Source organism: Copadichromis virginalis, linkage group LG1 (genome assembly GCF_057382275.1).
Source record: "Copadichromis virginalis isolate Kocher_CV1m ecotype Utaka linkage group LG1, C_Virginalis_male_GT1.1, whole genome shotgun sequence".
NCBI classification, from domain to species: Eukaryota; Metazoa; Chordata; class Actinopteri; order Cichliformes; family Cichlidae; genus Copadichromis; species Copadichromis virginalis.
In genome coordinates, this window is record NC_140618.1 from 35,241,697 (window position 1) to 35,266,582 (window position 24,886).

The following is a 24,886-nucleotide window of genomic DNA, read 5'->3' on the forward strand; positions in this document are numbered from 1 at the left end:
TACAGTGAAACATGCTAAAGTTGTATTATCCAATGGGAGTGTTAATCAATAACAAGACTACAGTCAAGAGCCATGTATTAGGCACAATCGCTCTTCAGCACAAATATGAATTCAGCCAGTCACATGGGAGAAACATCAAACTGAGCATCAAATTAGGTTGTCGTTTGGTTGTTGCCAGACAGACTGGTCCAGCTATTGCTGCTCATCTAATGAGACATCTCATGATCTTCACCTACGACTCTGTGGGTTTGTCATTCAGATTAGGTAATGTTATTTTTGCACAGCAAATGGCACCAACCTGTTTGCCTCCCTCCGCTTGTTACTTAACAGACTAATCTTTTAAGATGAAAATCTCACTGAAACAGAGGCAACCTTTGTGTGAACGAGTGACAGAAAGGTGAAAATGAGAATGGGACACGTTACGTAAGGACCTCAACTTAAAGTTTTATGAAATAAAAATGAGACAGAAAGAAACCATGTGACGAGCATCCAGTGCCGCTGCAGAGGACGAACACTAACAACAGACCTTCACCTTCTCCAAACTGCAGCTGAAGCAGGACTTTATGATGATTTCCAGTGCTCATGCTGTGTATCTTAAAAGAAAATTTAATAGCACCATTTGAGTCAAAGCATATTTTGCTGGGAAATCTGGTGCCTGTGGGAGCTGAAAGTGTTTTAATCTGGACTGGTGAGTTTCTGTCATAAGGCTGCAGAGGGCCAGCTGATCTGATCCAAAGACTGGGACTGTAAGGGCCTGGCACTGGATCCAGATGGCTCAAATGCTGCTATTTCAACATAGAAAAATCACCACAGATGTGCTGGATGCTGTTCTTAACTTCTTAAACCCCAGACTTCAAGCTCAGTTTCAGCTTAGAATGAAAAATATTTGTGTTAAAATAAGAGTTTTCAGTTGCTTGCCTTTGTAAGCAACTGAAAACTCTTTCAATTCAGCTTGCAAGCATAAAAAAACAAGTTTGATGTCTCAATGAAATGCAGCAGGGGTCCACTTCCTTTCCTCTGCTGTGTCTCTTTGATAGTGGCAGTGTGTTTGAATCAAAAGGTAAAGAAATACTGACTGACGTTTCTTATCAAGCTGACATTTGGCTGAGGTACACCAACGCTCATTTAAACCACATAGAACTCATCATTTCAAACCTCATTTCAAGGTGGAATTTACTTCATTTTAATAATACTGTTATAAGGTCACTGTGTAGATGGAAATGTGAAGACACGTGGTACAGAGTGTAAAGATCCTACTACTTCTTGATGTAGTCAGGTGTCTGACTACAGTCTGGTCAAAATAATTTTTTTGTTTGTTTACCTTTTAAATATTGGATGTTAAAAGGGAGTTTTTCCTTCCCACTGTCGCCAAAGTGCTTGCTCATAGGGGGTCATATGATTGTTGGGTTTTTCTCTGTATCTATGAACCGCCTTGAGGCGACTTTTGTTGTGATTTGGCGCTATATAAATAAAATTGAATTGAATTGACAATCAGAGGCATAGAAATACATGGGAGTATACATATACTTATATATTCAAATGTGTATTTGTATTTTGAATTTAATGCTTTTCACAAAAAAGACAAAATACATTAAGCAGAAATAACATAATAGTGAGCAGTTACAGCATGATAACTGATGATAAGTTGTAACTGTTACTTTCTGTGACCCGTGTTTCAGTCATGTGTCCATGTTTGTTTTGTCTAAGTGTCAGGTTCCTGTGTTATTTTGAAGGTCCTCTTATCCTGTGTGCATTGTTTTCAGTTTAACTGCTTTTGTTTCCTCTTCCTTTATTGACTGTATACCAGCTGTATCTCAGTCCATCCTTCAGAGGCCGCATTTGAAGGCCGATTACGTCATAGCGACGCAACGTAATTCGAAGGCTGCTCCAGCCGACAAATGCGTCCTTCAATTTCCCAGATTTCAAGGATAGGTTGGGTGTATCCTTCCTGGCCCAACCTATCCCAGAATTCAAAGCACGGCCCAGCCAATTCCAGTTTCCAACAATGGTGGCAGCTACTTAGTTGTAAAATTACTCTTATTACTTTATTAATTAAATTATTATTCCAAAAAATTTCCATAATAATATAAAAATACTTTTCAAATGCGGCAATGGCGAAGAAGTGCGGCTAACGAGTTTGAAATATTACTCTTTCTGGGTCACAAAATAAACTTTTAACATGTTTTCAAGCAAGAATGTAGGTGTGTAAACTGCAAATTTTTGCTCGATTTATCAAGACATCACATATTTGTAACACGTCTGTTACTCACCAGCTCGATAGCTGACCGGGTGGCCAAGGTGAGAACACCGGACTCCCGGCACATCGTTTTCAGACCCTGCACGGTCTTTCACTACTCAGGTTAAACGTGTCACTTAGATAACTTAAAAATGTTATTGTTTGGCTTTTTTCAGTGTTCTATTTGTTCCTGAGTAAATCGGTTTGGCTGAGATTAAAGTTATAGTTTTCATACAGCTGAATAAACATCAAACAGAAAACTGATTAAACAGAAAACTGATTAAACAGTGTGAGATGGTAGCGAATTTACTCCAATGTCCTGTTATATTTTAGATAGCAAGGAGCAGACGGCTCATTTTATTAAACTCCACCGAGACAGCTGGCGAGGCAAATCTGAAGGCTAGACCATCCCACTTCACAGCCTCGCTTCCGGCCTTCTCGGTCTTCGGAGGATCTGGCACATGTAGACCGCGAAGGCCGGGTCCTCCGAAGACTGCAGCCCCTGAAGTGAGACACAGCTATTGTCTCGGTGTCCCTTTGCCCTTTGTTGTGTTGTCCCTCATTCCCGCTTGCTGAGTGTCCTCATGTTCCAAGTGTCTCCTGTAGTTTCCTAGTTAGCAAATTCCTAGTCTCTCCCTAGTTAAGTTCTTTTCTATTTTTGATCCTTGTGAGTCCAGCACAAAAAGCTGTATCTTGAGCTCAGTGGCGATTCTGATTCCTGCACATTGGCTCCTAATCTTGTCAGTAACACAGCAATATATACCTGTCAAAAAGCTGCAAAAGAATTCAGAAGCATTTCTGTCCCGTATTTACAGACAGTTTGGACTGACCGAAATCTGTCAGTCCAAACTGTCAGTGTGTGTTCTGCAACATTCACACTAAAAATTGAGTGAAAATGGTTCATCTGGAGTAAAAAAAAGTGAAAAAGTAAAAAGGTTTTTTGCTTCTACCAGCAGTGTTAAAGATGTCTCACCAATGTTTTTTGGTTTTGGTTTTTTCGTTGGTTGTCACTGAGAAAGTGGGTGGAAAGGTGCCACATACATGATGCTGTCATTCCAACACGCCAAAATAATGAAGTTTCACTTAAGGCTGAATGACAATGTTTTCAAATGACTCCACAGCTGTATTTAAGAGAAGCAATAAGAAAATTGATACAGTTAATGCTTAACACAAAGACATAAAGTGAAATGTCACTCTCCACGTCTGTGGAAAGCAGTAATGCTGATACGCCAGTATAAGCATTAGTCTTACTCACACTTTGCTTAATTTTCATAATTCTAATTTAAATAGGAGGTACAGATTAAAGGGGCTCAACTTACATCTTAGTCATCTTTTTTATTATATTTATTGTGTGTGAGAGTGTGTTGAAGAATCTGTGTATTAACCAGACAGAAGAGGGCACTGTTTCATGGGTTCGGTGCAAGCTCTTAGTAACATAGCAAGTATACTGAAAACATTCCTGCTCCATAGAATTAAAGCAACAGGTATATTTTAGATTTTTTCTTCTTTGTTTTTACTTTTTCAAGGCGTAACAACATAAATACAACAGTCACATTAACATCAGCAGGGCCACACACACGTTACCAAACAAATTACACTATTACCAAACAAAGTATTTTTATTGAAACAAACAACAACAACAAAACTAGTATGACCATAACTTCAAATCAGAGACTCTTGATATAATACAAAGAAAACGCATTATGACAAAAACTGAACTGCATTTTCTTCTTTGTCAAATTAACTGATGTGGAGGTGACAAAAGAAGACAACAAACAACAGCATGCAGAATCTCTTGTATATATACAAAACAAATATCTGTCAGTCATCATCCCATCCAAAACAGGACATTACTGATGACTGCATGGGTTTCTCTGTGATTCTTTTAGTTTTTGAACATGTCACACAGCAATTTCTCCATGGGAGTGTTTCCAATGGTTCTGTGGAAGAACAGCAGCTCTATCCGCTCAGAATTCACAAAGCGCAGAGAGGGAAGGAGAAGAAGCAGCTTTCCGAACCTAAACACAAAGATCATAATAAAATTAAGGCCATGTCAAATAATTTAAAGCAAAAGCCTTTCACATTGTAGAATCAGTTACATAGGGAAATCAGTTTTTTATATAAAACCTCAAATTAAGGATGCTTGTCATGAAACAGAATGAAGGAATGAAGGTTACTTTCAAATCCAGAAATCAACTTTTAAACATAATAAAGAACAAAAATTCTGTTTTGTTATAAACACACTGGAGTTTTGTTTTGTGTTTTGTCATTTTGTTCCATTGAATTGGTGACCTTTATCAGGTAGGTTGTTACCTGGCTGGTTGGCTAGGGTAGTGTGACCGTATGTGTTGTCCCAGCATGACTTGCGACTGATCCTGCAGGTTCTCCACTTGTTCTGGATCTTTCAAACCTCGAGTCTCTGTGAAGCAGAAGAAATACTTTATGGAATCTTTGCTTTCTAGGGAAAACTGTTCCTGACAAAAATTGTATAACATTCCATGTAATAAAAAAAAAAAGACTCTATAATTTTGATGTACCATACTGATGGGCATCATAATTATAAAGTGATGATATGATTACTAAATGACATGTATGGTAATATAGTGATCTTAATTAAATAAAACACACTGAGGGAAATTTTAGCCTCTGCGTGGTGCTTATCTCTTGAAAACAATGACAGTGGACGTACTGTGATCATGTTAAAGGTAATCTGCCAGATTGTAGACAATCAACTGAATAGTGTTTTGTTCCTCACCTGGCTTGAAGAGCACAATGGCCTTCAGGCAGGCGAACTCGGTAGGATCAACAGCGAGGGCCTTGAAGCGGCTGAAGACCTCCTGTAGGAGGCGCAGGTCCAGGCTAGTGTAGCTGGTTTTTCCCTGCATGCCAGGGCAGAGGTCTGGCAAAGACAGCAGTGGGCAGCTGTCTAGTGGCAAAGACCACTGGATGGCGCAGAGGAGGAAGAGTTCACTCCATGCTTCCTCCAACAGGATGACCTGGTGAAGAAGAAAAACCAGAAACTGAATATGCACCCCTGTACTCAGCTTCACCTTCGACCCAAAGAAATCACAAAGAAAAACTATAGATGCTCATTCCTGACATTCCCTTTTATTGCAGAGCCAATCACATTGTAATGTTGTCAAACAGGAATGGGACCACTAATTCAGTGTTCACTTACTTATTTATAGTCAGACAGTATTTGTGGTACTATTAACTGTCATATTGTCATTTCATAATGCTGAATGTGCTTTGTGGTCATTGTGGCCATGTCATGAATGTCATGAACATGAAGTTACATCAACATATGTAATCCTGTAAGCACATAATGACATCGGTATTTGGAATTTACAGATAAAAATAAGAATTTCTGTCTTTTTCTGTCATTGTCGCATATAAAGATAAATCATGATTCAATATATTTTTAGATATAAAAGAGACATCTGCATTTTATATTTTTTATATCTGTAACTTTAATTTGTCTTTTATCATTATACTTTTTTTTCTAACAAGAATAGAGGTCAATTTTAACCTATTAAAAATAGTTCCAAAGCAAAGTGAAAAAGTTTATAGAGACTATCTTAAAAAACAAACAAACAAAAAAAACCCTCACTTTCAGCTTACCTGGTCTCTGAAGGGCAGGTTGGAGAAAACGGGCAGGTTCTTGGCCCATTTCACGGACATGAAGAGAAGCCTTGCTGAGGTCTCGTATACATTTTCAGAACCAGACGGGTACAAAGCCATGTGGTACTCTGAAGACGCCTGCTCTGGTTCATTGCTGGTCACATCTATGTTTTCATCAACTGAAACAGAAAAGATGAGCTCAGAATCAAGAGTGCAGAGGAAACAAAACCAACTTGTTGCATAGACAGATCAAACTAAACTTCAGGTAGTTGTGATGTGCTTCAGTTCAGGTTAGATTAGACTTTATTACTATGTAATAAAGTCATAAAATTTGAGCTCCAGCTGAAAGTCAGCAGATGCCCATATGGACAAAAAAAAGTCTCTCTAAGACTAAAGAACATGTCATCATAGTTTCACATGTTAGCATTTTGTACATGCTACTACTCACCTGATGTTTGCTAAATAGTAACTTTAAAATATTAAATTGAATTAGAAGAATATTTAAGCAGAGTTGCAAATTTGGTTAGCTAGTAAAGATTTTTGATCACTCCAGAATGGGATTGATCATCATGGTGATCTCATCATGCTCCGGTAAGTGGAGATGTAACCATGACAGATTTGAAATCAACCCCACCTTCTTCACTGCCCACCTGATAACACCCTCTTATGCTCTGCTTTTTGTACTGAACCCCACTCATTTGCGTTTTACCCAAGAATATGTGTTTTCTAACCATCATTTCCCCTGCAAGTCCTAATGTGAAGGAGAAAGCTTCACCTTAAATTTACAGCAAAAACCTTTCATTTGACAACTGTTGCTCACCATCCTCAGGCTCCAACTTGGCACAGGTCTCAGCTGTCATGAGGCTTGCCATAAAGCGGTGGTTGTTCTGGGGACTGATGCAGCGCTGGGTTGCAACAGAGGAAGTGATGGACATGGAGGAGGTGATGTGGGGCCACGTGATGACAGACCCATTGGAGGATGATGAAGAAGATGAGGAAGAGGAGGAGGAAGAAGAGGAGGTGGGTTCCCGTGTGGTGGCCAGGTGCTCCTTCTCCGGGTCCACATCGATGGAGTCCAGGCGGACCTGAGCTGTGCTGCGGGGCTGCCGCTCGTTCTGAACCGCTGCAGGGGGGAGACAGAAAGGCACAACCTGTTATCTAAGGTGATAATACAGGAATGATTTTAACCGCTCACAGGTTCATGTTTGAGTTCCACTGGACACCAATCAGTTTAATGAAGCTCATGAATGCTAAAACGACTCACCGTCCTTATTCATGCCCGCCTGCAGGCACTTTTTCAGCCGACATGCCTGGCACTGGTTACGATGAGCCTTGTCCACTGGACACATGCCTGTACCGGCCTGGCACCTGTTAACCAACAGTCACGCATTTTAAAGGGAGAGTCGACTCAAAATGACAAAATAACATTCACTTATTTTCTTTTGGCTTACAGAATATTGAAAGCAGTAAGAACATATTAATTACTAAAGATCAGCTATTAGAATGTATATGGAAAATGTCCGAATTCTGAGTAAACCAGTGTGGCTAAGTCCTTAATTTTAACCTGCCATTCATCAAAAGAAAAATATCAAAAGTGAAAAGAAAAGTTTTGGGTTCTACTTTTAATCACAGATGGAATTAAAGGGGATTTTAATATATATTTATTAAAGCTATTTGTGTTTTACTTACTTTTACTTCTCTTAGTTACTTTCTGTCAATATTATTATTATTATTATTATTATTATTATTATATTTGAGTGCAAAAAGTGCATTTTTTTTCATTCACACTGACTTGTGCTGCTACAATTTTTTTTTAATCTGAAAGGCATTTACTTATACAGTAATAGGAAACACTTTAATTTACAATAATAGTTGGCAAAATATGGGGTTTGTAGAGGCTAAAACCAGAGTTTATATTCCTTTCACCTTGAATATTGACTATTTTAAATAGATGAGGAAACGTCACACGATGAAGCTGGAATAACTGTCTACAGCTGAGTTTCCTCTTGCCTGTAAATGAGTCTCCTCCTCACACTGCGCTTGAAGAAGCCGCTGCAGCCGTTGCAGGCGTAGATGCCGTAGTGTTTCCCGCTGCTGGTGTCTCCACACACTTTGCAGACCAGAGCTGGGCTCAGAGCTTTGCCCGGTGCAGGACTCTTGGCTGTGAGTCAAAAACAGTCACAGAGTAGGTCGGTTATTGCCACTCATTAGGGCTGGTATTGTTTCATACATGTGCCTGCCATCTGTACAGTCAGCTCTGTCTGCTGGTAGCAGGACAGTCTGTCTAAACACTCACAAAAATTGAATAAAATCCTTAACTATAATTTAAAAAAAGCATTGCTTGCTCATAATTATGTGTTTTTATGAGAGTTTTTAATGTTTTTGTGTTGGATTTCATTCATAACCCGATGCATGTTGAGTAAAGAATTTCAGGTGTTTCAAACTTTCATATTGTTTAAGTGCTAACTTTTCCTCCCTGTTACCGAGCCAAGTCAGTGTTACACTCTTCAGACTCCATTGGCAACTTGTTGTCGTTGGTGTGGAGCTCTTACCTCCCCTGCTGTCATCAGTCCCACCGCTGCCAGATGACTCTGTGGGGGAAGAGGATGGCATCATGGGTATCTTTGTAAGGTGATCCTCCATTATTTTTCTCTCAAAATATCTCCTCTAGTGATTGACGAAGGCAGATAAGAAAAGGTTTTGGTCCTCTTCTGCTCAGTTGCTTCAAATAAAAATACGTAGGGCCGCAGGGCCTCCGGTGGTCCCCGGTGGACAGATGGCAGGGTGAGCCCGTGCTGTGTGTTGCAACCTCTGCTGTGGTTGTTCAGATGAGCTGGGGTCCTGTCATGAGCTCCAGCTGACACTTGTTGCACGTGAACAGGTTGTGTGTGGGTGTGTGTTCCCTCCGATGTCTGTCACTGTCTGTGGGCTCTCCTCAGCAGCAGGTCCTCAAAAGGGAACCCGGGGGGTGGTGGAGGGGGTAGGATTAGCCCCAAGCGCTGTGTAAGCAGCATGCTTATTTGTCATCCTCTTAATCTTTACTGTTCATCTACTGATCAATCAGTCACATTGCCAGCACAATGGTGCTGCTCAGACATGGATCGTCATGAAGTCTGCAAACAAACAAACAAACAAACAAGCAAACAAACAAAAAAGAATCAGCAATGACAACAAAATCTCCAGCTCTGTGCTAGAAGTCTTGTAACTGTAGACCAGTCCCCATCCAGGCACTCCTCCTTGTGTCTCCTCTGTCTACATCAGTCAACACTCCTCTTCAGTATCTGCATTTAAACGGACAATTACATGAGGCACACATTATTATATTTACCAGCATCTTCAATTTGTATTTCCCCTCCTTTTCTTTTCTTTTCTTTTCTTTTCTTTTCTTTTCTTTTCTTTTTTTGCCTCCTGAATTCCAGACCCATTTCCCCATGCTGTATATTTGATCTGTGTGATTGCCTCCTATTCATAAAGACTCCCAGTGTTTGCAGAGGAGCTGCCTATTAACTCCCATTTCTACCCCTTTTTTTGTCAAACTGGAGATCATCCACTTCCTCAGGTTGCCAGGAGAGAAAGGTCACAGAGAGAATGATGGAGTTTTGGGGGGGCTGATGTGATGGTCAGCACTAATTTGGCTCATTCATGAGGTTTTCCCATTTATTATTGAGAAGCTAGAATTATCATACATGTGGCATTTACATAAGCGGCAGTTTATTAGCCGGAGCAGGTATGAGATTGGATCTGGTGAGGAGGTGAGGAGAAGCGTGCAAAACTGAGGTAGGAAATATGAAACAAGCAACTTTCTTGTCATATTTAAATAAGACTGGGTTCTTGTTTTACCAAAATACCAGTAAGTTTATGGCTAAGAGAAAAGCTTTCTACATTATTTTATGATTAAGGTGCGAAAGGACTCAAAACCAAGAAAAGCAAACTATAAAATATTCTTTGCTAACATGATTTTTACATCAAACTAGAGATAAGAGATGGAAGGTTGCTGGAAAGTTTCAAATGTAAAATTCAGAACAGGTGTCAAACAATACTTCTATCTGTTAGTGCCATCATCATCGTCATCCCTTGACGCTTCAATGCCCTCGTGCCTCCCCGCTCATTTTCATCATTTGTCTCTTTGAACAGTTGAGCGGTTCAAGTGAAAGATGCAAATCTGGAGGGGACACAAGCTGCTGGGTCTCTGACATCTGCGCAGTGGCATCTGTACTCATTCACTGTTTGTTTGCTTTTTGTTCTGCGCTTGTAACGTGTGTGAATAACTGCGCTAACGACTGCTCTTAGATTGGACGTATGAACGCTTTAATTAATTTTGTTTTACACCATCTGACATAATCGCTTTAGAAAACAGCATCCTGCATATGCCAGCAAAATTCACAGTGTTCATTCGTGGTCTGTTTTGGCAGAATGATAAATCTAAGTCCAATGTTTGTTTGCATTTCAGCTCTGGTGTCTTAAGCTCCAATATATTACACACTCTTAACTAGCTAATAGCCAACTGTCTGCTTTTTATTACAGAGAAAATCACGTATGGTGTGTTTTTTGAGCTCTCTGACAAAAGGCTTCTTACTGGGACTGAGCTGAATAGAAAATAACTGCTAAAATAGACACACAGAAACACTCTGGAGATCTATGGATTCGCTTTCTGAGGACTTAAACAGGGTCATGGATGACACTAAGGATCCTTTTCTTGAGTTTATTTCTGTAAGTTTGTGAAATTTAACAACCTAACAATGCATTTAAATTTTTCAATAAACAAGTTAACACATATTTCAGATGAATTAATAAATATGCATTCAGTGGGGTGTGTTGAAGAATTTTACACATGACCTCTGTATTTCTGAAAACTTGCCATTAGCTATATTTTATTTAACTAAAAACAAGCTATGAAAACAATTTTTAAATAAATGTTATCACAAAGCACACTGTAAAATGTAATATTGTGTTTAATTCAAAATATTAAATAGGCTGAACTCATTTTTTATCAATTTGTTATTAGAACTCGATTTAAATAAGTTACCAGTACTTTATATGCAAAATGCTGATAAACTCAATTTATTTGAGTTGTCTTAACTTAGAAAAACTAAGTAAGCTGGAAGTTTTGCTTCTCAGGGCGGAAGGATGAAAGATGTGTTTTGAAAATGCCACGTGACTACCGTCCTCCTCCCTCTCGGATCAGTCCGCATGTTCATGGCGCCAGCATTTGTTATGGAATATGTTGAGCAAACTAGTGATGTGCGGATCGATCCTACATGTGGCAAAAAAAGTGAGGTGTTGTGGCCATAATTGCCAACCTTGAGACCTCAGAATTAGGGAGACATTCAAAAGGGCTGTTTGGGGGGGATAAATACATTTTACAGTGTTTATTTATCGGATAAAATACGCGAAATGTCACCGTTATTATTGGCTGGCCTGGAACCAGCCTCTGAATTTGGACACCCCCGTGTCCAAATTCAGAGGCTGGTTCCACCTGAGGACCCGGCCCGACCGCGGTCTAAAGAAAGCCGGGTAGTACATCACGAGCTCCCTCGGTGGAGTGAGACTCTGCCGTCTGCTCCTTGCTATCTAAAATATAACCGGGCTCTGGCGTAAACTCTCTACCGTCTCACACTTTGTTTAATTAGTTTTCTGTTTGACGTTTATTCAGCTGTGTGAAAACCCCGGAGGAACCCTCCCGAGGGATTAATAAAGTTACATTTAATTTAATCTAATCTAATAACTTTAATCTCAGCCAAACCAATTTACTCAAGAACAAATAAAACACTGAAAAAGCCTAACAATAACATTTTTAAGTTAGCAAAGTGACTTATATATCATGTTTAACGCGAGCAGTGAAAGACCGCGGGGGTTTGAAAACGATGTGTCGGTCGGCTCAGATGTTTGAAGTTTACACAGCTACATTCTCACCTGAAAATATGTTAAAAGTTCTTTTGCGACCCAGAAAGACAAATAAGAGTAATATTAAAACTAAGTAGCTGCCGTCATTGTTGGAAACTGGAATTGGCTGGGCCGCGCTATGAATTCTGCGATATGGTTTTTCAATTTTGTTGTCCGGGTGGAAAATTGGGAGAAATCCTGCCATGCGATTACATTTGTTCCTGACCACCGAGAACACTGAAGAAAATATAATCTGATCAAACATTATTCAGCTTTAAATATTGTTCAGCTTTAAAGTTACTGTGCAACTGTGTAATAAAAATGTGCTCACAGCTTTAAAGTTACTGTGCAACTGTGTGCTCACGACTTTGGCCTTGAGAGCGATAAGAAGCGATCGCCTCATCCTGCAGGTGGAAGATATCTGCAAGCGAAGAGGCTAGAACACCCAAGGCCGATTTCCTTTTATGGAGTTGTTTTTCTGCTAATGCAGCACTTTCCTCACAACCCCCTCCTGTAAGTTTTAGAGAATATATACCCATCCTCACAGCAAATATTTGGAATCTTCCGATGTGAACTGTATTGAGAGGTTGTCTCTGTCTCAATAAAAGTTCACTGATTCCCCATCTGCAGCAGGTGTCCGGTTGTCTTCATTCTCCGCCAGCCTGGTTAAGTCAATTCCTCCTTAACATCTAAAAGAACCTATTTAATGAAGGAAGACGGGTTCACTTTGTGTTTAATATTATTCTATTGCTGTTGTTGTTTTTTTTATATCCTTCAATTGGCGTCACGAACAGGATCCGCTCCAGGTCAAACTGGAACGGGAGGGAGGACATCGGCCGTGGTCTGAGTGAACGGAGTTTGGACAAAAGCTGTGTACACACAAAAAACAAGGTAAGCAGACCTTTTATTTCTGCTATATTGAACATTATAAAAATACTTAGTGTCCAAACTCCTAGTAATTCATAACCAAAATTGTCTGGCTTACTTAAGGCTTGTTGAGAATCAGACAAGTGAATAAGAGATAAGTGAATAAGAAATAAGTGAATAAGTGAATAAAGATAAGAGTGAACTGAGGTCTGACCACGGTTGCAGCCGACGGGTTTGCTCTCCGGTGTCGGATACATACCTCAGCAGGTCTGGGACCTTGAAAGGGTTTATTAGTAACGCCTTTCTAAACAAATTAAAAGGTTAAAGGCCTTGAGAATATTTTTTAGTAATATTCTCTAAACTACAGAAGGGTTAGGAAGGCCCAGAGGACTTTATTAGAAAAGATCCTCTAAAACTTAAAAAAGAGAAGTACTGGTTGGAGTCCAAAGGACGGGTCCCTTTGATCAATAGGAGAAAACGGATCTCTTCTTAAAACCCCGATGATTTTAGTGTTTTAAATGTTTTGATGTTCTGTTTGATATTGGACACACATAAATACACGCTGAATGCTTGCTGTGGAACACTGGGCAGGACAGTTTGGTTCTCCGTTGTTCACAGATTACACAATTAAAGGAACTAGGTTCCTCTTTTGGTTAAAATAATACACCACACATAGAATTTTTTACACATTTATTACATACATAAGGAGGGTAATGAGTGACTGCAGGTAATGTATGAAGTGTGAATGAGACGTGTGAACAAGGTGACAACCAACTAGCACCCCTATCAGGAAGCTCTAGGCAAGGTTACCCGCCAGACTCCGGTTTGGTAGAAGCCTGGTAACACCTGAAGGGATATTTCAGTGCTGACTCACCTTTAAAGCAGCGCCCCAGCTGATTAGTGCCTAACAGAGGCAGAAACCCAGCTGGCCCAAATTCTCCTTTAAAAGCAATAAAAGAACACTCCTCCATTGACAGTAAAATGGATGGAGAATTAGATCGAGAAACTAATGATGATGGTTGGGGTCCCGGTGTTATTCTTAGCACATTGGGAGAACAATTAACATGTGTTGAGACAGTCATCAACTCCACACACCAGCCTAAAGAAGCAAAACAGCTGAAAGATGCTTTTAAATTAGTCAAAAAGTTAGGGGTAACCTCTTCTGGCATATGTCTATGCGGGCCCGTGTGTAAATAGAACATAAATTACCGGTGTGTGTAAATAAAGTGTAAAATAGTGGTATAAACTGTCTGTTGAATTTCTCCTGAGTGTTGAAAAAAAGGAAAAACTCTTTTCTGCTCTCTCTGAGAGAGGGGCTGTGTGTGTGAGACAGGAAGTGTGCATGCCCATAGAAGGAAAGAGATGAGGTAAACTCTGTGCAGATAGACCGAAGTAAAAAAAAAAAAAGGAAAAGGGTCTCTCTCTCTCTGTCTCTGTGAGAGAAAAAAGGTGGGGGCCGAGTGAGCCCGCGGGGCCGAGCGGGTCCGCGGGAGCGAGCGTGTATGCTGTATGAGGAAGAAGGGAGTGAGAGGGAGCGAGTGAAAAGAGTAATCGAGTATTTGGTGATTTTTTTTATTATTTCAGAGGCACTGGGTAAGAGTTTTGACTTTAGCTGTGAGAGTTGTGAAAAGAGCAGGTTTTTCTTTTGTTGTAGACTGTGAGTAATCGGTGTTTTTCTGCCTATTGTGCTGCGTGGAAGACACAGAAGTGTAGAAATGTTTGTGGTTTATCTTTGTTTGACGTTTTATATAGAGTTGGTTGATTCAGGGTGATTTCTCCCGTTTAAGGGAGGAGTTGCATTGTGGTTATGTTAAAGCTTTGCTGTAGGGGTATGTGTGTGATTTTGTGCTGGCTTCGCATGTTTAAATGGATGCATAGAAGTTTGTCAGTGAGAAATTGTTATGGTGGGGTTTTAAAGTTAGTAAAGAGTCAAACAACGCCCACTGTTTTAAAAAGGCCCAAAACATCATAAAAGACACCTCACATCCTGGCCACTCCCTGTTCGAACTGTTGCCCTAAGGCAGACGGTACAGGGCAATCAGAGCAAGGACTAATAGACTCAAACACAGCTGTTATCCAACTGCAATAACACATCTGAATACTACAAAAATGTCCACCATGCCACTCTTGTGTTAATCTATGCACGGTCTGAAGCATGACGGTGGGAATACTTAGTATTTTAAGTATTCTATCTATTTTATTGATTGAATTTTATTGTTTTTTTATATTTGATATTACTAGGGATGATGCAATGATCGGGGACCATTCTTAATGTCGTCGGTCTCATGACAATGACAATAAAGTTTTTGATTTTGATTCTGATTCTGAAATACACCCTCCTCAAGAGTTCAATGATTTAGGCAGTTATGTTTATACAAATACTAAATGTATGTTTAGTGTCTTCATACAGGTGTTTTTTCTTAACCTGGAAGCCTGAGTACGGCAGCAGAAGACAGGCCAAGCTTTGGCTAAAATTCACGGCTGGACACCAGAGTTGTCCTCACCCCTCCCGGTAAAACAAAAAGAGAGAATGTAGTTTGAGGCGGGTTTTTCTCGCTGAACTGCTCTGGGTGCTGTGTCCCTGAATCTCACCAGTGTTAACCTCTGGCGGAAGACATGGAGAAAAGGAAAAGATGTTCCTGGTAAATCACTGAAACAAATAAAACCACACACAACCAGAGAAAGATATGAGAAGGGTGAGGAACAGACACATGTGCGTGTTAGAGAAATGCCTCGTTTGAGAAAAAGTTAAAGTAACCCATATACAGACGCACCCATACATGCAATGAAGAAACAGCTTACATACATGTGCACGTACATGCAAGGTTAAAGTAGCGACACTTAACATACACCTGTTTTTAAATGATATAGTTTATACATTACTGACAATTAAACGCTTTGGGTTGCAGGACAACAACGTAACGTCAAAAGACAAAGACACTGGTCTGAGGATTAAGTGAGGACACGACAAATTTAGTGGTTAAAAGGGTCGACTTGGGACATGTTTTTGTTGATTGTTTAAGACAAATGACTACTGAATGATAGGAAATTCCTTTTTAGGTTTCTAAACAGGATCTTAAGAATTTTAACACGTACCTGTGTTGTCCTGTCAACTTGAGGGGTTATGAGTTGATTATATGGTGAAGAAAAAAAAAAAAAAAAAAAAACAAAAACAAAAAAGGGGGAGACGAGATCTCGTTGTTTCTCCCCTCTCGGGATAACACAGCCAACACAACATCATTTTCCTGTTCGCCTGTTTTGTTTTGTTTTTGTTTTTTCTGAGAGCCGAAGCTGACCTGGACTCCTACCCTCCCCTCTACCATCGTTGCCCTCTCCGCGACCATCTTTGACCCTTTGACCCCTGAAGGCCACAGCAGCTGGACTCACAACAACAACTTGAGGATGTCAACAGTGCTGCAAAAGAGTGATCTCATGCAGCAGAGACGGAGAGCACTAAACCTAAAGCCCGTTTCACTACACGGGGGAAATTCCCAGGCTGCGTCAGCTGACAGAGCTGTGACGAGACGCGCATTAAGCCCGGAGGAAAAGGGACGGTGAGCAGAAGGATGCTGACCTCTGAGAAGAGCCGAACAGCAGAGCTGCAGAAGGCCGTGGAGCAAAGTAAGCAAAAGGGTCAAGGTACAAGGAGAAGATGCAGGCAGCTGCAACAACGGATGAAAACAGACCCAAAGAGGAGGGGAGGACCCTAGGCCATGCGTCAGGCCGCTGGTTTACCTAAACTACAGAACAGGAAGGTGATGAACACAAACATATACCAACACACGAACACACACTTCTGCATGCGCCTACTTAGAATGAAGGGAAACACACACATGAACACTTATGCACTTGTTGAGGGAGTAAAAACTGATACATACCCATGCACTAAAATCAAAATGTTGATTTAATTTACTAAGAAGTGACACACAATGCTCCAGCTGCTGCAATGAAGAATGCTTTACTGACAAAGGCTCAATGCTGCACACAACAAAGTCAAATACAGAATTTGCTATAATAATAAGCCCAGAGGGCATTTGTGTGGTCTGGGGAGCAGAGTCCGGAGCGGTTTGGTTATGAAAATGATGCCCGTGCGAGATATCTGGGGCTTAAGGCCTCGACTTAATTGTTTACTCTACACTAAAAAGAAAAGAAAACACTCTGAGCAGTGGTGCAGAGTGAAAACGAGGAATTAACAGTGTGAGTTTTATTTCAGAGCGCCACGTCATTGTGATGGAGATTTAATAAAGGAGGAACACACGGACAAAGAAGAAGAGAAAGGGGGGCAGCCCTTGAACGCGATTGCCTGAGGCATTAAAGTTCTGTACTAAATTCTGGTTTCCAGTGTGAGAAAAGTCACGCAGTGCCAGTAGTAGAGCTAGGTTGAGTGATGATTCTAAATTACTGTAAGTAAATCATCGTACACCGTTCAAGTTTCATGAAAACGGGGATCTAGACTTTGTTGAACCCTAGGCAATTTGAACAGGTAAAAGTCGAGTGACCAAGTAGTAGTTGAATAAAAGTCATTGAATAAGTGTTGAAATAAACTGGCAGAATTAAGAGAATTAAAACATTTCAAGAGCTCAACTTACTTAATGGTTCAATTTTGTTTCACGAACGCAAAACATATAGGTTTATGAATATGAAAAGGTTGAGGTGGTGTTGATTTGACTCTGTGTAGGTTTAGGTTGGTATTTTTATTGATGGGAAGAATATTCAGTGACAAGTCCTAAGACCCGGCCGTCTGCATTTTGTTTTTGTTATTTTTCATTTTATTTTGTTTTATATTTACTGATTTTTGTTTGTGAATCTTTTCTTTAAGCAGATCTGCACATCGGAAATTACAAACATTACACGTCGGCGAGAAAATTGTTGTAAGTGAGTTTCTCCGCATTGAAATGGGTTCTGGAGGAAACACTTGTGGGGACAATTGGAAACGAGAGTCCCTGTTTAAAAAAGGATTCAGCGAGGTAATCCAAACTCAAGTTCTTGTTTCTTTTTGAGATGACGTCATTTTGCTGAGTGTGGAAACTAAATGCGACGACAGGTTTCACTATCAGCAAAGAATGGATGAATGGATGAAAGACTGGAAATAAAAACAAACGGACTGACTGGTAAGAGATGACAAGACTTGACCATGACTCAAGGTTAACCACCTCCACCTAGATAGGATAAAAGGGTGGATGAATTTATGTGTGTTTCTTTTTACAGGAGTAGAAGGATGACAAAATATTCGAGGATGAGTGAACCTGTAAATGCCATTTTTGTGTCTGGTGTTGCTTACAGAGGTAACTGCGCAGCGTTACCATTTACATTTTCTTCCCTACAGGGTTACAGTTTTAATGTTTTTCTGTTACAGGATTTCTGGGCGGATGTGTGAAGAAACGGTGTTTATGGGTTAGGAGTTGGGGATGCTATTACACTGTATTCTGGTGAGAGTGTTGGGGGAGACACACCCTGTCTTGAAAACTGTGATTCTTTTACAGGAAATGTTTTATAGCACCTATGGAATGAGGATGCCTGACTACGGTCAATGTGCTGCTAATGTTTGCTTTGCTTTGGTGAGAGGGGTGCAGTAGAAAACAGACAAGTGACATGAAAACAAGTAATAATAACAAAGAACAAATTTGGGGACAGTTTGACCTAGAGCCCACTAACTGGCCATTAGGGGCTCTCGCTCTCGCTCTCTCGCTCTCTCTCTCTCTCTCTCTCTCTCTCTCTCTCTCTCTCTCTCTCTCTCTCTCTCTCTCTCTCTCTCTCTTGGAATAACATTGCCCAAAGGGTGAATAAAGCAAATTGTGGCAATAATAGTGATTTAATGATTGGAGAAACCTGAACATGATACTTGTCTGTTGGGCTGAATCGTTTATTACTCTTATGATTTTCCGGTGGGACTATGAAGATTTTTTGGTACAGATTGCAGGTTGTTGCTCTTTAACTCCTAGAACATGCCCTTGGCGAGGTGGGGGGAACTGGACCACCTTTCTCTGCCCCATCATCCTCTATTAGACGACATCCAAGCTAAGTAAACATGTCTTGGCCCTTTCCCCCTGAAATGACAGGCAGGCAAAGATGTTGCGTCTTTGTTTGCTTCCTGGCCTGATCGTGAGGGTGACGAACATTATCGTCTTTCTCTTGTTTAAATGCTTCTAGAATGGTTGTTTCTCTGTGGTGTTTTATATTAGGCTTGTTATTAATTGTTTCCCTCACCCACTTCCTCTTGAAGGATATATCTGGTTGAACTGTGTCTGGTCGGGTTGTGAGGGTTAAGCGATGTTCTCAGGGTCTCCGGACTTAAGCCTGAGCGAATGTGTACTCCCACCACTGGATATAAATTGTTTTTTTCCACACCCCTTCCTCACGTTTTACCATATTCACTTTTGAATGTCCTTAGCAGTTACCGTTCTGAGTTTATTTTACGGTTGATTTATTCTTTCACATTTTCACGTTTATATCTCTCATTATTATAGTATACTCTGTACTCTCCACATTTTTATCATTACTTATGCTTTTTCGTTGCTGAGTTACAGGAACTGTTAATTTTGTGTCACTACCCTGGTTGCACTAACTCGTTGTATCCGTGTGTGCAGGACAGCTGTTACTGCTTTCATCGGGAACCGAGACTGCTTGCAGCCGACCCCTGGGCAGGGTGGTGCCTGGACTCTTTTCTCCTCATCTGCAATGACAGATAAAAACAAATGATAAGACCCGAGGAGTTTTTCGAGCCAGGCTTCGACACGTCTCTGTGTTCCTTTGAATGTTACTTATTTTTGTGTGTTGACCCATTTAAGATGGGTCAAAAGGGGGATTTGAAGAAAATATAATCTGATCAAACATTATTCAGCTTTAAATATTGTTCAGCTTTAAAGTTACTGTGCAACTGTGTAATAAAAATGTGCTCACAGCTTTAAAGTTACTGTGCAACTGTGTGCTCACGACTTTGGCCTTGAGAGCGATAAGAAGCGATCGCCTCATCCTGCAGGTGGAAGATATCTGCAAGCGAAGAGGCTAGAACACCCAAGGCCGATTTCCTTTTATGGAGTTGTTTTTCTGCTAATGCAGCACTTTCCTCACAACCCCCTCCTGTAAGTTTTAGAGAATATATACCCATCCTCACAGCAAATATTTGGAATCTTCCGATGTGAACTGTATTGAGAGGTTGTCTCTGTCTCAATAAAAGTTCACTGATTCCCCATCTGCAGCAGGTGTCCGGTTGTCTTCATTCTCCGCCAGCCTGGTTAAGTCAATTCCTCCTTAACATCTAAAAGAACCTATTTAATGAAGGAAGACGGGTTCACTTTGTGTTTAATATTATTCTATTGCTGTTGTTGTTTTTTTTATATCCTTCAACACTCACGTTAACTTTTATCGAGTGGAAAAAAAGTTAGCTTGTTTATATTATGCTAACATAGCTGTGTCGCTAGCGGTCACGTAGCACATCATTATATACCAGCTAGCCCAACTTCAGTAACCCTACAAACGTCACTGCTGTTTAGTTTTCTGTCTTCATTTATGCTGGAAGTGATAACAGAGCTGTACGTTTTAATTTGTTTCCAAAACCCCGCAGTCAGGACATGCTATATTGTATTTAGATAGAAGCTAGCGAGCTAACTCCCTGCTAACTTCTAATTACGTTAAATGTCATAAATTCCGTTTTCATGGATGCCTGGATGTTAAACTCAATTGTTACACCTGGTAGAGCAGAACGCTGATCATTTTATTAAAGATGAAAGACTTTAGACAGACAACTCTCAGTAATGCCATAGTGATCGTTTGATATATGGACCTGCAGCGGAGTTTAGACCCAGACACGGCTAGTGACGTCAGACTGAACAATCGGATACTTGTGGAGCCGCAAGTTTGCCTCTCTTTCGTCCACTTTTGTCTTTACGCAACGTTACTCGGCCTCGCCCCTCCTCCCCCATCGCTTCACCTGCAGGAAGCGACAAGATGGACACGGCAAATCTCCGTTAACGAGTTACTGCACATCGCCGTGCGTGGGGCTGGACGCCGTCAACGTGTTAGCTAGCTAACCACGCTAACGAGCTAACCACGCTAACGCCATGCAGCCCAGAGGCGCTGCACAGCCTAAAATCCTTGCATTTTCTCAAAAGTTGACAGCGCGCCTTATGTATGAATTCTGTTTGTGCTTGATGGCCGCGAACCGATTTTATGTGGTACACAGCGCTCAGCAATCAAAAGTCAAAAATGTTTTAGTACAACTTTGGTAAGCTATGGTGCTGCACTGCTTGATGGATTGTCAGAGCATTACGGCTACCGAGGAGCCTTTGCGGAGTGATACGTACTGTGCTTCAACGTAATATTACCCTACTGTGTATAAGGACTATAAATGGCACCTGTTAAGAGACGTGGTTACAAGAGGATTTCAAACTCCAGGCTGTCAGTCACACAGTAGAAGTTGGGAACAGAGCAGCTGTGAAATCTGTCTTTGTTACTATGCTCAGCGTCTTTTAGTTTACATTTTGACTGCACAATTGTGAGCTTTTTGTTATGCACAAAAACAACATTGTTTTCTTTTATTTATGGAGCATTATTATTTAATAAATGCTCATAATTTATTTTTGAGTAAATCTTATGTACATCTATGCTCTATGTTAATAAAAGTGCCTGTGTGACATCTGGGACACAGCTTTGACTAAGAACTCTCTTTTTGTTCTTACTTTATGGCTTTTAAAAAAAAATCGAGATATATATCTTATATCGCCGTCCAGGTAAAAAATATCGAGATATGAATTTTGGGTCATATCGCCCAGCCCTATGATGAACTCTGCATTATTAAGTGATAAGAACAAATAATCTGATGTTCTGTAATCATTATGACACTATAATTTGAGATACAATAAATAAAATAAGTTTTTGTACAAAGTATCGGTGTCGGATCAGTATCGTCGATACCACCCTGAATAGTACTTGGTATCGGATCGGAAAGGAAATCAGTGGTATCGCACATCACTAGAGCAAACCTGGAAAAGCGTCAGCTCAAGAGATTATTGTCATTGCTGTGGATCTTTACCTGATACACTGACTTGGTGAGTAAATGTTTACTCTTATTCAAACTGATTTTGTGGCTTCTCTTAGTTTAGCACCAGGTTTACAATCTTGCTAGCTAGTTAGTGTTAGCCTAGCGTTGCTGCTGCCGCTGGGCTCATGTTACTTAAAAATTAACACCACAGCCTTAAAAACCTTACATAAAACTATGTCGGTGAAATTTTCTGTTGATTGTTTGAAATAAAAAAGTGAGTTAAGAGCCCAGACAAAATTCTTCGGGAGGTGCAGCCTTTAGGGGTGGGGTGTGGGGGGTATTTTCAATCCATAGCCCTAACTAATTAACTAACTAACTAACTAACTAACTAATTATATATATCATGTTTAACCTGAGTAGCAAAAGACCGCAGGGGGTTTGAAAACAATAAGCCAGGAGTTAGTTGTGCTCGCAGACTGTTATCAAGCCTTGACCTCCCGGTCAGCTATCGCGCTGGTGGATAACAGAGCTCTCCGAAAACGTGGAAGTACTTTTGCAAATATGTGATATTTTGATAAATTAAGTAGATATTTGAGCATTACACAGCTACATTCTCGGCTAAAAATATCTTAAAAGGTTATATTGTGACCCAGAAAGGGTAGTCTGGGGAAAAGGAGGATCGCATTTGTCAGAGCCTGTGCATACTTGTAAGCGTGGCAATGGCGGAGGAGCGTGGCTAAAAAACGTATTACTTTTTCTGGGTCACAAAATAAACTTTTAAGATATTTTCAGGTTCGAATGTAGCTGTGTAAAGTTCAAATATCTTCTCGAGTTATCAAGACATCACATATTTGCAAAAATGCGCCGAAGTTTTCAGAGACGTCCATTTTTTTCATGCTTTGTGGCAGCTTTTGAACATCTGTGACATCTATTAATGTCAAATCTAGCCTTTATTTAACAACATAAGCAAACTCTATGTAACAATGATTGCACAGCCATTAAGGATCAAATCAGTTTCTGAAAAATGTTCTGTTTTTTTTCTCCCTCTGCTTGCTTCTTACTGTCTTTGAGGCTCTCCTGTTGTTGGACAGAAAGACATCAACTCAGTGGTAAGTATTTTGGTTTTCCAATATATTAGCAACTGTCAGTGACATTTATATTAATCAGGCTGAACTTTCATCATACTTTAGATCAGCCTGTTTTACTTATTGTTTTTTTTTTTGTGCTTTGGTTTGAGGAAGTTGTTTCTTTACTGATCTTTTCCTGTCTTCTGTTATTAGACTTGAGATATGACTGCACTATGCTGTTGCTGGTGACTCCAGTTAATTCTACAAGACATGCTGTGTAAGTAAACAAACAACAACAGTCTGCATTTCTTGAAAGATCACATCCCCCAAACTTAGTTTAGAGGGTCTACACTGTATATAGTGAAGTCTGCAAGTTTTCTAACAACAAAATTTGTTTTGTGCCCAAATCATTTTGCACATCATTAGAATGAAAGTTATTGGCCATGTTTGCATAGCCCTTTTTAAAATGATGCTTTCATGACATTATTGTATGTTGGGTGGTGGTCACGGCTATCCAGACTGACAATTGGGACATTGTCACCTCTTTGATTGGGAGGAAGCTTGAGATTGTCTAAATTGGAGTCTGTTCTATACCAAATGCAGAAAAAAATGTTTTAAGAAAGCAATTAAGTTCATGTTCCAAAAAATATGATTGTTTGCTTGCAGGACACCAGGAGAGATGAGTCCTCGGTCACAGATGGTGTGGTCAGTGAAGATGGTCGCCTGCCGGTTCAAGCTCATTGCATCTCCAACCCACATCCACTGCCACTGTATTTAAGGGAAGTTAAAGACTTTCTTCTGCACCTACATTTGGATCACCTCGATCCATGATAGTCATTCAGGCAGTAATGCCTGGACTGGAAACAAGCCATCCTTAAAACATTACAACATTCCAGCTCCTGTGTTGGAATGAAAAACAAATGTGTTGTTTAAATCAGAGATTGCACTTGTGACAGAACAATAAATATTTTATTTTGATTATATAAGTAAGTACAAAACAAACTTGTGGTAGACCTAAACTTATTATTCAGAATAATTACATCTGAGACTTAAGATTATAACATTATAACAGTGATGGCAATATTAATTGTTTGTTGTTCAGCAGAACAGTGTCCAGTATGTTGGCTGTTATACTTTGTTGTGTTTGAAAATAAAAGTTGGGCTGATTTTAACATCATTACAAAAAGTGTTGTTAATTATTTTTAATCATATTCAGGTTACCACAAATTGTTTTTTCATTTAGTTGAACTTGAAATGTTTGTCAGTAAGTAAACAATTAGTATTGTACAGTCAGAAATATCAAGTTATTCTTAATACTGCAGACTTGCAATGTATAAGTTGTCCTAACATTCATCTTAAGTAAGCTTTACTTAGTTTTTTTGAGGCAACGAGTTTCCTTAATTTTTTTGAGTTCTGGGAACTAACAAGGCTGTACAGTGTACTCAAAATGAGTAAGTTGCCCTAACTTGGTCATCTTAAGTAAACTTGATCCAATTTTCTCGAGTTCTGGGAACAAATGAGCTTGTACAGTGTACTCAAAATAAATAAGTTGTCCTAATTTAGTCATTTTTAGCTAAGCTTTACTCAATTTTTTTGAGGCAACGAGTTTCCTCAATTTTTTGGAGTTCTGGGAACTAATTAGATTTTACAGTGCACCTTACAAAATTTGCAACCTTACAATTCATTTACATCTCCCTAAATGAAAGGTAAGTATAAAATGGGCTGTTCTTCTATAGTGTTCTCTGCTCAAAGTCTGAACATGAATACAAGTCCAATCTTCACAATCATTCAAGTACTCTTTCAGGTGCTCCACTGTGTTGATTAGCCAGTCTGACACTTTCTTGGTTAGCAGTAAATTTAATGAGATTCTTTAGTAAAACTTACACTGTGAGAGCAGTGAGAGTGAACTGTTGTGGGCTGAATAGCTAAATAATAACTCATTACAACGCTCAGCAAAAGTGATCGGATCAGTATCCTCACACTGTTTCTGTGTATTCATTGGATAAATGATTCTTTCATAAATTGTTGGTTGTATCTGTTTATTTTACGCTGTAAAAACTGTTTCACGTCTGTTAAACTCTGAGTAGAAAATTTGCTTAGAAAGCCAAATAAATGCTGATGTCAGCGGGTTTCAGCACTACAATAACAAGGCCTAACCATAATTGGAAAAACAAAGTGCCAAGCAGTTAAGTAGATTAGAGTTTGACCACATTTTGTCTGCCTGAGCACTGG

General features: G+C 39.9%; 1 protein-coding gene and 2 long non-coding RNA genes across 3 annotated transcripts; 2 read left to right on the top strand and 1 right to left on the bottom strand.

Moving 5' to 3' along the window:
* Nucleotides 1-3,631: 3,631 nt before the first annotated feature.
* LOC146719139 (photoreceptor-specific nuclear receptor-like) lies at nucleotides 3,632-9,826 on the bottom strand. The gene is made up of 8 exons (XM_085460756.1): nucleotides 8,410-9,826; nucleotides 7,868-8,018; nucleotides 7,122-7,225; nucleotides 6,678-6,980; nucleotides 5,858-6,036; nucleotides 4,992-5,232; nucleotides 4,550-4,655; nucleotides 3,632-4,254 (listed from the first exon to the last, which is right to left on the bottom strand). Exons 1-8 carry the CDS (start codon nucleotides 8,498-8,500, stop codon nucleotides 4,122-4,124), a joined length of 1,308 nt encoding a protein of 435 aa, XP_085316882.1. The 5' UTR covers nucleotides 8,501-9,826; the 3' UTR covers nucleotides 3,632-4,121.
* Nucleotides 9,827-12,317: 2,491 nt separating this feature from the next.
* LOC146719140 (uncharacterized) lies at nucleotides 12,318-16,214 on the top strand. Its single transcript, XR_014921008.1, has 2 exons — nucleotides 12,318-12,405; nucleotides 12,535-16,214. It is a non-coding gene; the product is annotated as an uncharacterized LOC146719140 (long non-coding RNA).
* A 6,225-nt stretch (nucleotides 16,215-22,439) lies between these two features.
* LOC146719141 (uncharacterized) lies at nucleotides 22,440-23,821 on the top strand. The gene is made up of 3 exons (XR_014920134.1): nucleotides 22,440-22,696; nucleotides 22,868-22,931; nucleotides 23,321-23,821. It is a non-coding gene; the product is annotated as an uncharacterized LOC146719141 (long non-coding RNA).
* The last annotated feature ends 1,065 nt before the right edge of the window (nucleotides 23,822-24,886 follow it).

Excerpts from the sequence above, each read along its gene's own strand:
- LOC146719139 (XM_085460756.1), bottom strand. The coding sequence starts at position 8,500 with ATGGAGGATCACCTTACAAAGATACCCATGATGCCATCCTCTTCCCCC. Across the intron at positions 6,037-6,677 it reads CAAGTTGGAGCCTGAGGATG|TTGATGAAAACATAGATGTG; the intron begins GTGAGCAACAGT and ends TTTCTGTTTCAG. Across the intron at positions 4,255-4,549 it reads TACCCTAGCCAACCAGCCAG|GTTCGGAAAGCTGCTTCTTC; the intron begins GTAACAACCTAC and ends CTTTGTGTTTAG.